General features: G+C 54.2%; 2 protein-coding genes across 2 annotated transcripts; both read left to right on the forward strand.

Annotated features, from left to right (window-relative positions):
• Positions 1 to 7,216: 7,216 nt before the first annotated feature.
• Positions 7,217 to 8,904, forward strand: MAM_07644 (Helix-loop-helix DNA-binding protein; the record flags this gene model as incomplete). The annotated part of the gene is made up of 3 exons (XM_040826442.1): positions 7,217 to 7,376; positions 7,501 to 8,487; positions 8,552 to 8,904. The coding sequence occupies 3 exons, from the start codon at positions 7,217 to 7,219 to the stop codon at positions 8,902 to 8,904; spliced, it is 1,500 nt and encodes a 499-aa protein (XP_040675522.1).
• Positions 8,905 to 10,724: 1,820 nt separating this feature from the next.
• MAM_07645 (C6 zinc finger domain protein) lies at positions 10,725 to 12,596 on the forward strand (the record flags this gene model as incomplete). Its single annotated transcript, XM_040826443.1, has 5 exons — positions 10,725 to 10,951; positions 10,995 to 12,036; positions 12,109 to 12,160; positions 12,257 to 12,452; positions 12,518 to 12,596. 5 exons carry the CDS (start codon positions 10,725 to 10,727, stop codon positions 12,594 to 12,596), a joined length of 1,596 nt encoding a protein of 531 aa, XP_040675523.1.
• Positions 12,597 to 12,769: the final 173 nt, after the last annotated feature.

Here is a 12,769-nt window from a genome sequence, read left to right on the forward strand (position 1 = left end):
CTTGGGCCATGCCGTTCTCCTCGGAGCACGGAGTGGTCTGGTGGCGTCTAGTGTCTAGTGTCCAGTGTCTAGTCCCTCCTGTGCCGCCGTGCGATGCCTGGATGCCATCGACCCCCTCCTGTCAGCCGCCAATGCTTTTAATAGTTTGCAACCTCCCGGGCACGTGGGCCCCTGTCCATGTCGGCCTTGGCTTTGGCGGGAGAGAGAGCCCACGATGACGGTAACAGTACTAGTACACAGCTTCCTCGAAGACTTTGACAAGTGTCGGCTTTCCGTCATTCTTCCCGATAGGCTTTGTCCGTTGACCGAGAGGACGGAGCATTCCGTACCTGGGGCAAGATCGCACCTTGAATCAGACACCATCCTGGAAAAATAGCGCTACTGTTACAACCTCTGATGATGGGAGCCTCATCTACGATGGACATCATCAGGGAGATAGATACAACGACACCTCGGCCACGATCCAGAACGAACAGCTGCTGGACAGTGTCCGCCCGCGTCGCGTCAACTTGAAGTACCTAGACACATTGGCAGGCACTACACTTGATAAGTAGTTACTTACCTACCTGGGTACCTAGGTAGTAGTGCGTGGGTCCGACGGAGACCAGTTGGCAGTGTGGGTCTCCCACGACGCAAGCCCAGGAGGGTACGGAGTACAATACGGAGCACGTCTTGGGCTGGTCACGCTGGCTTTCATCGGAATAAACAAGTCTGTTGTCCTGATGACGCTGCAGTGGCTAAGTGTGCTCACAAAGATTGAACGACAAAACTACCTCCGCTCGTAATTCTACCCGTTCAATGCTGCGAAATCTTCCCGACGTTACCATGCACGCCATAGACGAACCTGGATCCATGCCAAGGTCAACGGAGGCATACTAGCTAACGGCCAGAAAACTCAAAACAGTTCCAAGTGTCGACGGTAAGCCAACAGCGACAAACTTGTTCCCATTAGCTCTGACTTGTATCTACTACGTGGGTGTATGTGGATGAGGTATTTTGGGCCGATTATTTCTGAATGTAATCATATAATTCCCAGGGCTTCACTGCAGACATTTCTCGGGAAGACTGGGCCGGCAGTCAAGCTGTGAGGGAGTGGAAGCTTTATCATTCTCAGACAACCAACTCATGGTCCTGCGACCGTACCATTTGGACGAAAAGGCCGGCATCTCTGTCATTGATTCCGTTTGTCTAGTTCCTCTCACATTTCTCGGACCCCAACACGATGCAATTACCCTTGCTGACTAGCAGCAAGTTGGATGCTGACCAACATGGCGGGCGTCGTGGATGGATGGATGACTTGACACTTTGTATGTTGGGGCCTTAGGCCTCCATCCGTGCTCCCCGCCTACCCCAGCAAGCCCATCCGCTCAGTTCAGTTCGTCCGAGACGCGATGTGCCACATCTGCATTCGCCCTCCTCGTCGTTTGCCCGAGGAGCCGACAATGAGAGAAGCAAGACGAACGGGTCTCTTCTTCCTGGACAGCCGTGCCGTTCCACCTCTCGGGGAGCCAAGGCCATTCCTGAATAGTAACGGCCCTCCCTCTTCCTTCCCAGTTTTTTGCCAGGCTTGAGGGCAATTGTTTCTGACTCAGATGCGAAGATCGGCCTACAAACCAACCCCGCCACACCTAAAAAAAAAAGAGGTGACCATGATTTTGTGTCTATTCTCCCTTGTTTGACGGGATATTTCAATGCTCTCAAACCAAAAAAAAAAAAAAAAAATGCAAACGAATCACATCTCGTTCGCAAAGGCCCCGAGCATCAATACCACAAGCCGTGACTGGGCTATAATTAGTCCTGTGACAGCAGTCCAATTATTGAAGCCCTTCATGCGGGTGGTGTGTCTGATATTTTTGCTAACCCTTGTTGCGGTTGAGCAAGCAGCCTGGGCCGTGGAGTGAAATGGGCACCCCACAGTATCCAACCTGTTTGCTGGCTGGCAAACTGGTTACACATAACCTAGTACGAGTACGTGATCGATCAAAACGACAAAAGCTATTATCTGCCACACCGGTTCTAGAGGGAGTTTCCACTGGCTTGCACCAGTGGATTAGTGCCCGGAGAATCAGCTCATCATCGCCGGTAATGCCATGCCCACGATAGAGTTCTTGTCTACACTTAGAACCGCTAAGATGCGGGACAAGTCTGCACAGCCAACAGTCGACATGCTGCCGAGTTACACGTCCAACGCATTTGCTTCGACAAGGAGGGTAAAATCACATTTATGAAATGTCACTGCGATAACACGGAAAACCAGAGTTTCGTATGCACTCTTATACGCGCAACAAGATGAAGCGAGGAGGCTGCGTACAACACAAAGTTCAAAGTGAGTAAAAGGTGCCGTCGAGCGGTCCGTCCTGCGAGAGACGGAAACAGCGAGTATACAATCGGACTTTATTCTGGTTCATCACAAGTTAATTGTCATGACTCTCCTCCGCCCTCGGTTGTTGCGCACCCAGGATTTGGGTTCTTCAATCGCATAACATCCCCACCAAGATAATTCACATCTTGGGTGTCCCTTGACGATAGGATAGTAGTAATACTGCATCATCTGGGAGTGGGAATCATCGTCAGGATTGGAGAAAGGACTTTGGACGCGTCCTGTACAATTCATGTTTGCTAACTGATGACCTACCTAGGCACGAGCAAGACGACCTGGCATCTACCCGACTACTTCAAGTACTACCTACCTACTTACTTACCCAAGGTAACGTGGACAACTGGACCAAAAGACTGAACTCTTGTCCTTGATTGACCGTCCAGTTAGGGACCCAAGCCAGCACTCCACTGAAGCATCAACCAGCCCTTTGGCCTTGCCCCTAATATGTCTCTGGTACAACGTCAGCGGCCACTCATGCTTCGCAGTTGCCGGAAACAGCGCCATCTCGGGAGGACTGCGGCCCAGCCAGCCAGAAGCTTGTCGACTATCCCTGTCCCCTAGCCTTGTTCGTTGCCATGCTTCCAGCCCCACGCCGGAGCCTCGTCTGCAGGCTCCTTCCTGGTGACGAGCACGGGGCCCCAGACTGGCGAATACTAGTACGTAGTACTCCGAACTAGTGCCAGTTCGGAGCAACTACGGAGTGAGCCTAGCGCGAGATCTCCATCCGAATCGTGGCTGTCTCTTGTCTCGTACGAGACGACTAGGGAGAGCGCCACCGCGCACAGCTAGGAGGTGTGCCCTTTTTCTTCCCAAGGACCAAGGGGGTTCTCCGGCCATGGACTTCAACCCGTAAGCCGCGCATTTTCACAGAGAACAGTGCTGCCGCTCCGATGAGGCTCTGGGTACTGTGTACTTCATGACTACTGACGACTGACTACGGAGTACTGACCACCACTACAGTACCCCGTACTAACATTTCTTTTCTCGCCCTTTCAACCGCATCTATGAATCGTCAGCCCCTGTACTCCGTACGGACTATGTATTTCTCCGTCCAATCGTCGGCACGACCTCGCTGAGTGGCGCCTGTTTCTGCAACAGTGGCTCCCGATTGCACAGACCAGCTGGCCGAACTTCGAAGATTGATCTGGGAGCCTGGCTTTCGCCATCGCCGTGTCCAATTTCCCATCTCCCTCGGTAGGTCCTTGAACTGGGTTGTTGGGCAGAACATTTGATTGTCATCGACGCCGCAGCCCTTTCCGTCACACATCCTCTGAAGATTAACGAGGGCTGGGTGGAGAGCTTTAACAAGGGCATGCTGCCCGCATGTGTAGTGGCCGCTGGCGCCGTTTCCGATTGTCATCGATACTCTCTATTCCTGCCCACGTTCGCATTGGCGCCGCCACCTCGAGCTTGTTGCATTCTGTACCAACATTGCTAGTTTGCCATGCTGGGACTGAAGCGACACGCCACCGCCAGCGAAATTTACAACTCGAACAGGCCTTGTTCCTCTCTCCGCGTAGCCCAGCCAGGGAAAAATGCTTTTTTTCTTCTTCTCTTGGTAAGGCACTGCGCATTTTTGTTCAACGTGCTTCAAAGCAACTACGGAGTAATGCTGATGTGGGGAGGGGGGAGGGGGGTTTAATCAGAACAAGAAGGGGTGTTTCCGTACTCATGCTACGGCCTGCAGCATGGTCAGCGACGGGGGTGCGGTCAGTCGGTCTCGCAGCACTTGCACTTGTACTCCTACTTAAGTAGCTTGCTGGGTTCTATTGTTCCAGAGCTCTCTGCTCTCTGCTCCCTACTCCCTGCTCCCTGCTCCCTGCTCCTTGCTCCTTGCTCCATGCAGGCACAGGATTGGCAATTGAGGGCCAGTTCGATAGCCGCGACAGGCAACATCAATACTATGGCGAGAAACATGCGCATTACTCGAGTATCTGGCCGATTCGTGCCCATGTACTCGGCTCGACTGGGATGACTGAGAGACAAGGCGGCTGGCTGTACGGAGTACAAAATACGTACAGTGGGGGGTTGCCATCCAAGTAAGGGTGTTGGGCAGCGTCGGACATGATATTCCTCGTCATGCTTACATACATACTACGTACATACACAATACATAATACCATGGGAACCTACTCCGTAGGTCACTGGCTGGTCGGGGACGAGCAGTCGGTGGCGGACACAGGTCCAACGTGCCGGAAGTGGTACTCCATAATGGGGACCAGATAACGATATTGACGCGGACGCAGAAGCAGACGCAGACGCAGACGCAGACGCAGACGCAGACGTTGCGGTATCCGTACTTACTTGGGTATGGTACTGGAGCCAAGTAAGTATTATGCGGGCTCTACTGAGCCTTCTAAAACGCAAGCGCGAGGTTGGGTGATCGAGTCGTGCTGAGGGGGGAGAGGGAAGAGGGCAGGTACGCGAGTGAGGAGTACGGAGTACGGCGTCCAGGAAATAAGCTGCTCGGCACGGCATGCCCATGTGCATGCCAGTGCCCAGCCCAGCCCACGAGCGCAGGCCACGAGGGACCAGGCGTCGGCGTCAGCAGCCATCAATCTAGCCCGCGAAGCGCGAAGCGCCAAGCCTCAAGCCTCAAGCCCCAAGCCTCAAGCGTCTGGTCCATTCGATGACATGTCAACGTGGACCATGCAGCACGCAGCACGCAGCACGCAGCATTCAACTGCAACGCGGCGCTGACTGGCCCAGACTGGCACTCGTGGCGTGGCGCTCCCGCTAATCCCCATCCATCAAGAATTTTGATGGATGTCCACTCCCCGTCCTCTCCACCCCCACCCCCCGGGGCTCCGGGTGCACTGCAGTAGCAGGCTCAAGGGTAGGAGAGCACATGCGCCCGGTACTCCGTACCTAGGTACTTTCTGCAGGAGAAGCACGGAGCTAGAGTATCCGGTGGTGGAGGTGGTGCATTTGTCAAATGTCTGGCCACGTCCCCGGTACCTTGGACCCGCCAGGGAAGCGGCAAATCAGGTGTTCGAGTAAGTACTTGACGTACGTAGAATACTCCGTACTGTGTGTGCACAGGGCTGCTGCATGGACTGCTGTGGCCTGCCGTACATGCAAGCACGCGAGTACTACTTCTGTACCTTCAACGTTCAGCGGTTCTCTTCAGCAGGGCAGGGCAGGCAAGCAGCGCCAAAGGCGGTGCGACAGTGCACAGCCTCTGGTGCAGAAGATTCGGGGGCTGCAGGCTCAGAGACTGAACAATAGCCCGGGACTTTTAAGGCCAGAAGCAGAACTGAGCGCCCGCCGCCGGGCGCCATGCACGGATATCAGCAGCTGGTCAGCGGAACCAGTTTAGTTTGTTGACCTGTCGACGGTTGCCCACGACCGGTTGATCCGCACGGGCACACGGGCACTTAAGTACCTACTCACGTACTTAAGGCATCTTCGCGGGCAGGTGCCTGCGACGACGACGACAACGACGACGACGACGTGCGGAGTACATGCGACAGCGCTTGGGGTCATTCATTTCGTTGCTCAGCCTGGCTTAGCCCGGCTTTAGGGATCTTACAAATAGGGACCTCGTGCCTTGAAACTTCGATCGACCAGACCCGGCACCCAGTCGCTCTGCATTGCATTTAGTATTAGTAGTAGTTAGTGGTACTCCGTACGCATGGGACAAATTGATCTACCGGGGTGCTGTGTCAAGCAGCCGGTACTGGACAAGCACCTGGGTACGTACGGAGTACGAGTATACTCCGGCGTGCACGGAGCACGGAGAACTTTGTGGCAATTTGTGCCACGCTATACCCTCGTCGCTTCTGGCCCTCATCCCCTGTCCCTCTTCCCGTCAACTGGCCCCTGTACGTACCGGACGCCATGATGCCGGTACATGCACGTACGTAACGTACTTGACTTGGGTACGTACTTCGTACGCACGCACCAGACCAGACACCAGTTCTCCAGATGGGCCACCAAGGCGACCACCAGACAGCGCCCAGTTAGGCCCCTCCACCCTGGCCAAAGGCCTGTAACTCGCCTGAGGAGGTAACTCATAATATCGGCCCCAGCCAGCAACATCACCCTCCCCAGCCCACTCACTCTTCCTCCACCTTGACCCTCGCCCATTTGCCATTCTCGTCGACTCGACTTCCTCTTCCTTCGTCCCGATCCTTCACACACTCTCTTTTCCTCGCCTCTTCGTCCCCTTTGACCTTGGAAGCTTCTCGCTCAGGCTCTCCCGAGCACTCGTTTTGATTTTATCATCTCGCAACTGCAACCGAAACCCATCTTGGTGGGCGATGCACTGCTGTGTATCTCGATTCTGCCACTCAACTCCAACGTCGCTGCGAAGCTCAAGTTGCTTTGCGCGTACCGTCTCCCGACAGCGCACATAGCGTCAACCCTCAAAAGTCCATTCCTCTACATTCCAAGCAACGGCCCGGCTCTCCTCCGGGACCTGTCGCCTCGATACACACAACTTGCCTGACCGACGGCTCAAGAGATCCTTGATGCGTTACTCCTGCTAGTGGCGTCCCTCGCAGTCACACGCCCCAGCCTGTGCCAATTCAGCCCTCAGCGAACCCGTCGCACTCACCGTTTTGCCCGCGGGCCATACTTGTTTGGAAGCGTCATTTGAAAGCGGCGACTCGTCAAAAAACCTTTGTACACACCGCCGCTCTCACACAGCTGTATCGCGACCTCATCGCTCCTCTCAGCTGTTTCGAAACATTTTGCCGTTAGAGCGGTTTCCTACGAGCGACAGTCAAGGGACCCATTCAGCCGGTGAACAAGTCTCAGGAAAACTGGAAAAAGGCAAAAAAGGGTGGACAATAAGTGATTTGAAATCACCAATAGATGTACAAAGTCAGCATCATGTCAGCCATGGAGACGCAAAGTCATCCGCCCGTTGCGCCTCACAAAGCCGCAGGGCTGAACAACATTCTCAACAACGATGACCGGCCTTCACCCAACGGTCCTCCGCTGCAGCTACGGGACTCTGGCTTCTATTCAACTGCCGAGGCTTCTAGCAAGCGTAAGTTATTCCCGTCTCAATGCTCGTTAAACCTGTTTTGTCAGTGTTGGCTTCGGTCCGCCAGGATCTATGCGTCAACGATTTCTCTTCCAGTTGGTAGGCTAACACGCTTTTGACTTTTTAGACACGTCCGCTGCCTCCTTTACTGTGAATGGCCTTAGCCCGGCAGGATCCGGGTACCAATCGTCACTTACAGACAAGACTCCTTCTCCCGTCGCTACTAATTTGGTACCCCAAGCGCTCGTGTCGCCCTCAGCAAGCAACATGAGCGTTGCCTCCATGGTTTCGCCCACGTCGCCGACAAGCGACCGGAGATTCGACCGACCGACCTCCATTGAATCCCAAGGACAGAATGGAGCCGCCTTTGGTGAGAACCTTGGTGTTGCTTGCGGTCCTAGGCGCGAGAGTGTCGATAGCAGGATCAACCAAGGCATTAGTGACATGCGCTTGGGGTCGTCTCCTTATGCCAGTAACAACCAAAGCACGAGTTCCATCCAAAACACGCTTCACTCCCAGCGGAATCCTCGACCTGGTCTAGAGTCCCTATCAGTACACAGAATTTCCAACGGCTACCAGCCAAGCGCCGACCGAAACCCCGGTGAGCCCAAAGTCATCAAAACTGCACCTGCGATTACTGGGCCTGCGACTAGTCATATTGCCCGAGCTGCCGAACCCACCAAAGGTCAAGCCTGGGCTTTCCCCGAGGAAGAGATTCAGCGCGTTGGACCACCCGCTCACTACGATGAATCTCGGCGCAGCAGCATCACGTCCATGGCCAGCAGCCAATTCACCACCGAGTCGCGATTGCCTCCTGGTCAGCGAAGACTAGAGGATGGAGCTGATTATGCTCGCATGTCGACCGCGCCCAACGAGTTTCCCCCGGTGCATCATCACACGATGCAACACAAGCAGCTGAGCGATTTGCAAGCCGAGGAAGGCAGCGGCCCTCCCGGATCGCAACCCTACAGCCGGACTCCCGAGTTGAGGGTCAGCCACAAGCTGGCGGAGCGCAAGCGACGAACCGAAATGAAGGAACTCTTTGATCAATTGAGAGATTTGATGCCCCAGGAGCGAGGATCAAAGGCATCAAAATGGGAAATCTTGACAAAGGGTGGGCCTATCACTCTTTTAGCTGTGTCCTATTGTTGTATAGCTCTTCTGACCCCTTATTTTAGCCATTGGCGAACACCAGCGTCAAGCCGAACTCATCCGCACCCTCCAATCCTACTACAACAACGCCGCCTCAGAGATTGAAGTGCTGCACCGTGAGCTGGAAACCGCGCGCATGGAGGCTGCTCAGTTACGAGGAGAGGTTGGCTCCCCCGGGAATCCTCCCCAGCAAGCGCGACCTGCACCATCCTCACAGAGCTCGCAGCAGCCGCCAGCCTCGTACGGCAGCGACATTTACGCCAATACCAACAGAACCGAGTTGCCGCCTTTGCGCTCCATCCACGCCGGACCAGAATCCATGACTGGAGTCCAGTATGACGCCCCTCGAGTCAATGGCTACCGACAGGAAAGATACTAGCAAGGTCAAGCCCTCACACCTTGCCCGAAGTCAACACAACCATGCAACAATAGCTTTTATTACGGAACGGCTTCCTCCGATAATTTTCTTTTTCTTTTTCTCTCTGCTATCCACCATTTGCTCCTGGGCAAATTACATGATTTCACGACAGGCGGAAAGGATGAGGTCCACACAGCATCCGCCACCAGCTATCAGCGGTGTACAGTTCTATCGTTGCACCTCTCTTGTGACGTCTCTGAACTAGTAGGGCTTTGTCTTGTCTTACTAGATAGTTTTTTCCCCCTGCACCCTATCGATCTGATAAAGTACTTTTCTTTGAGTTTTGGCCTGGCGGGCATTTGTACAACTACTGCAGGTGGGCGGCCGACTTGGGTTGGTCGGAAGTTTGCGTGTTCCCTTGCGATTCTGTCAAGGGGGTTTTCATAATTCTTTTTGTCTCCTCCGCCGCTTTTTTTTTTCTTCTTCTTCAACTTTCCGGTTGCTCTTATTTTCCGTCGACATGAAACTACCAACGTGCGCCAAATCCACTAGGCAGCTTGGCAGCATGATAGTTGCAACGTCGCTGCATACACAAAAGTGTCGCCGGGTTGCTCACATGCACGAAAGGTGGGCCGAAGCGTCCATTTGGCGAGGGAAGGGACCTTTGCATGCAAAAGTGCATAATCAAGTGGCACAATGTCAGCGTTGCAGCCCAGGAGGGATTTGAAATTGTTGTTCTCGTTTCGGAGCGTATGTGAGTGACGAGCAGAGACGAGGCCAACGGGGACCAGGGAGGAGACAGACAGGTCCTGATATCGCAGAGTCTAGGGTGACTGTATATACCCAATTGCTAGAGGAAACTAGATTCGGGAGGAGATGAAGACGGGAGGAAAAGGGCCAGTTTTAGAAGGCCCAATTTTTGCGAAATATCTGTGTTTGGATTTGGTCGGGAGGGGCAAGGATCCGGACGAGGTTCAAAATCCAGGAGCAGGCGTCGGCTGTGAGATAGTATGGGCCATATCAAGGGCTAATTGACTGACCTGATAGGTTGCCATGCGGAATGTGCCCCTTGCGTGCGTGTCATTGAAGGCGTAGGAGTGATTAGCTTTGCCAGATTGCTTGCGATGACGGACCGAGGAGAGCGTTGATTATAGTGATCAATGATGGCTGCTGAAGTCCTCTGTACGATATTACCTAGGTACTTAACCTAGGTACTTACCTTAAGTAAGTAGGTACTTAGGAACCTAGGTAGTTAGTGATAGACATCTAAAGTACCGAAGTCCTCGCAATCAGATTGGAGCCGAATGCCGCAGCTGTTTGGCGGACAGCGGATTTGGTGCGGAGTTTCTTTCGGCCCCGACGCGGACCCCGTTTGCCCGTCACGTCAACGCGTGGTGCGTGACCTGGCTGTGGGGACTCGGTGCGGACTTTGATGCGATTTCTTTCCGCATTCCTGGGAAGAGAATGTGGATAGGGACGATTTTCCGTATGTTTTCCTGGGAAGAAATTGTTCCCGAGACTGACGGCATTGAGAAGTGCTTAGTTTTTTTTTTCCCTTTTTTTTTTTCCCTTCTCCCTTTTTCCCTTTTCTGTTTTCTGTTTTCTGTTCTTTTTTTTTTTTTTTTTTAATTTTAATTTTTCATGTCCTTTTTTTCTCGGCAAGGCCGAGGGGGAGGAAAAGCTATTGAGAACCCCTCTGATTCAACTCTCTGCCCTTCTGGAAAGTACGGTGCACGACGCCTTCCGAGTTTGGAATACTCGAGCCGTCCGACGGCCTGACAAGGTGGGACCACGGCCTTTGTTTCACTCCCAACTTTTTGGCCACTTTCATCTTCATCGTCATGAACGGCATCAAACGGTCATGGAAGGACGTGGACGACACCGACGCTGCCGCCGCCATGGGCTCTTCGTTTACAGCGACGCTCGGGAGGCCCAGCCTTGATGACAGTTCCGTCACCATCACGACAGACGGCACACGACTCGACGACAAGGCATCTGCTGCATCGCGCCAAAAGAGTTGCAATGCCTGCGTGAGAGGCAAGAGACGCTGCGACAAGCGTACTCCCCGGTGCAGCCGTTGCTCTGCCAAGGGACTGTGCTGCGTCTACTAGAAATTGCCCCCCTCGGCCGGTCTCACCACTCCCTTGCCCTTCCTCTTCCGCCACAGAGTCCGCAAGGCCGCCGGGCTCCGTGCCAAGCTCACGTCCCATCTCCGCAGGCACCGCAGGCACCGCGGGCACCGCTTCTGTCCCTACTTGTGCTGGAGTTCCTGCCGTCTCCTCATCTTCTGCTGCCAGCACCGCCTCTGGCGTCTCAGACGTGCCCGACTTTGATATGAGCTTTGACATGGACAGCCTGGGCACCGACACCAGTCCCGAGAACCTTCAAGCCGATGCTGGCGTCCCTCTGGGCGCTTCTGCTTATGGCTCCGGAGGACTTGACTTTTCTATTGTGGACTTGATGGCCCAGACTGCCGGGCGTGAAGACGACATTTGGAACCTGCATTCCTTTGCGGAGACGACGACGGATAAGCTGCACGTCCCGCCTGTGCCTTCCGGTCACAGCACCATAGCACCTTTCCCCGTGCTTCATCAGGACTTGCAACAGCGCCAGCCTATCCGTGACCTGTCTCTCATCAAGGACGTCGACACTGTCTGCATGGAGATTGATCCGCTTTCTGTTCATGACCCCAGCACCCGAATAGGTTACACGGTGCGCTTCCTGACAAGTATGCACAGCACTTTTGCGCAGACGAGAGCCTTGCCCTTTATGCATCCGCGTCTCTGGGTCGGTCAACTGCCCAAAGTTATTCTTGCCGCGTTTTCAGCCTCATCGGCATATGCGGCGTGCACTTCGTCGAACAAGGGATGGACTGTTCGTCTACTGGTTGATGTAGGACGAGAGATCCACCGCGAGGGCGAGCGTGCCGTCTCCAGTGAGGATAAGCTGTCGCGCGTACAGGCTCTGCTGATTTTGAACTCGATGAGAATCTTTGACGGCGATCTGGGGTTGCGGGCCGCCGCCGAGAGGGAAGTCCCCGTTCTGATGTCGTGGCTGAAGGAGTTGAACAGCATCAGGAAGAATCTGGAGACGGACGAGACCCACGGTGGAGCAAACGCATTTGTGCGAGAGAAGCCACCAAAGTCCTGGGAGGTATGCTTGGCCGGAGAGGCGATTTGTTTGTCACTACTCGACGCATTTCTTTACTGACCGCCTGTGTTAGAGCTGGACATTCTTGGAGAGCTGCCGCCGCACATTGATAACCTCGTACGCCTTTGTATGCATTTCGTGCATGCTCAAGTCGGAAACTCGTCAGTGTTCTCATGTTACACTAAACAGTCTTGCTCACTCAACACGCTGACAGCACCCGTAGCCGACGATGACATGTGGTGTGACGATTTTAATTTCACCGCCTCGCGCCACCTCTGGGACGCGCCCAACTCGGTCGAGTTCTACCGCGCGTGGCGGGAAAAGCCGCAGTTTCTCATCCACAACATGGGATTTAAGGATTTCTGGATGTATGCTCGACCGGATGACTGCGACGAGTTTACGAGGCTTATGCTCACCACGTGAGTACACGCTTCGACCTTGAGCACGAAATCGAGGTCATTTGTGGGCTAATTGGTTGCGCCAGACAAGTTGGTACTGATGCCATGGCGCATTTTATGAATGGTGACGGTGCCATACCAGTCATTCCGGGACGTGCGCCTTGAAAGCAGAGCACTCGGACAGGACTGGAGGGGCAACAAGTGATGTTGACGCCGTCACGCAAAGTCCCCAGGCCATGTCTGCGTTTAGACCATGCCACGATATCACAGTATCAAGCTCTCTTGCACTCACTCACCCGCTGCCTGAGCCGTGTCAGCAGGCACTCCCCAGACCAATC

The sequence above is a fragment of the Metarhizium album genome (genome assembly GCF_000804445.1).
Source record: "Metarhizium album ARSEF 1941 chromosome Unknown scaffold_34, whole genome shotgun sequence".
NCBI lineage: Eukaryota > Fungi > Ascomycota > Sordariomycetes > Hypocreales > Clavicipitaceae > Metarhizium > Metarhizium album.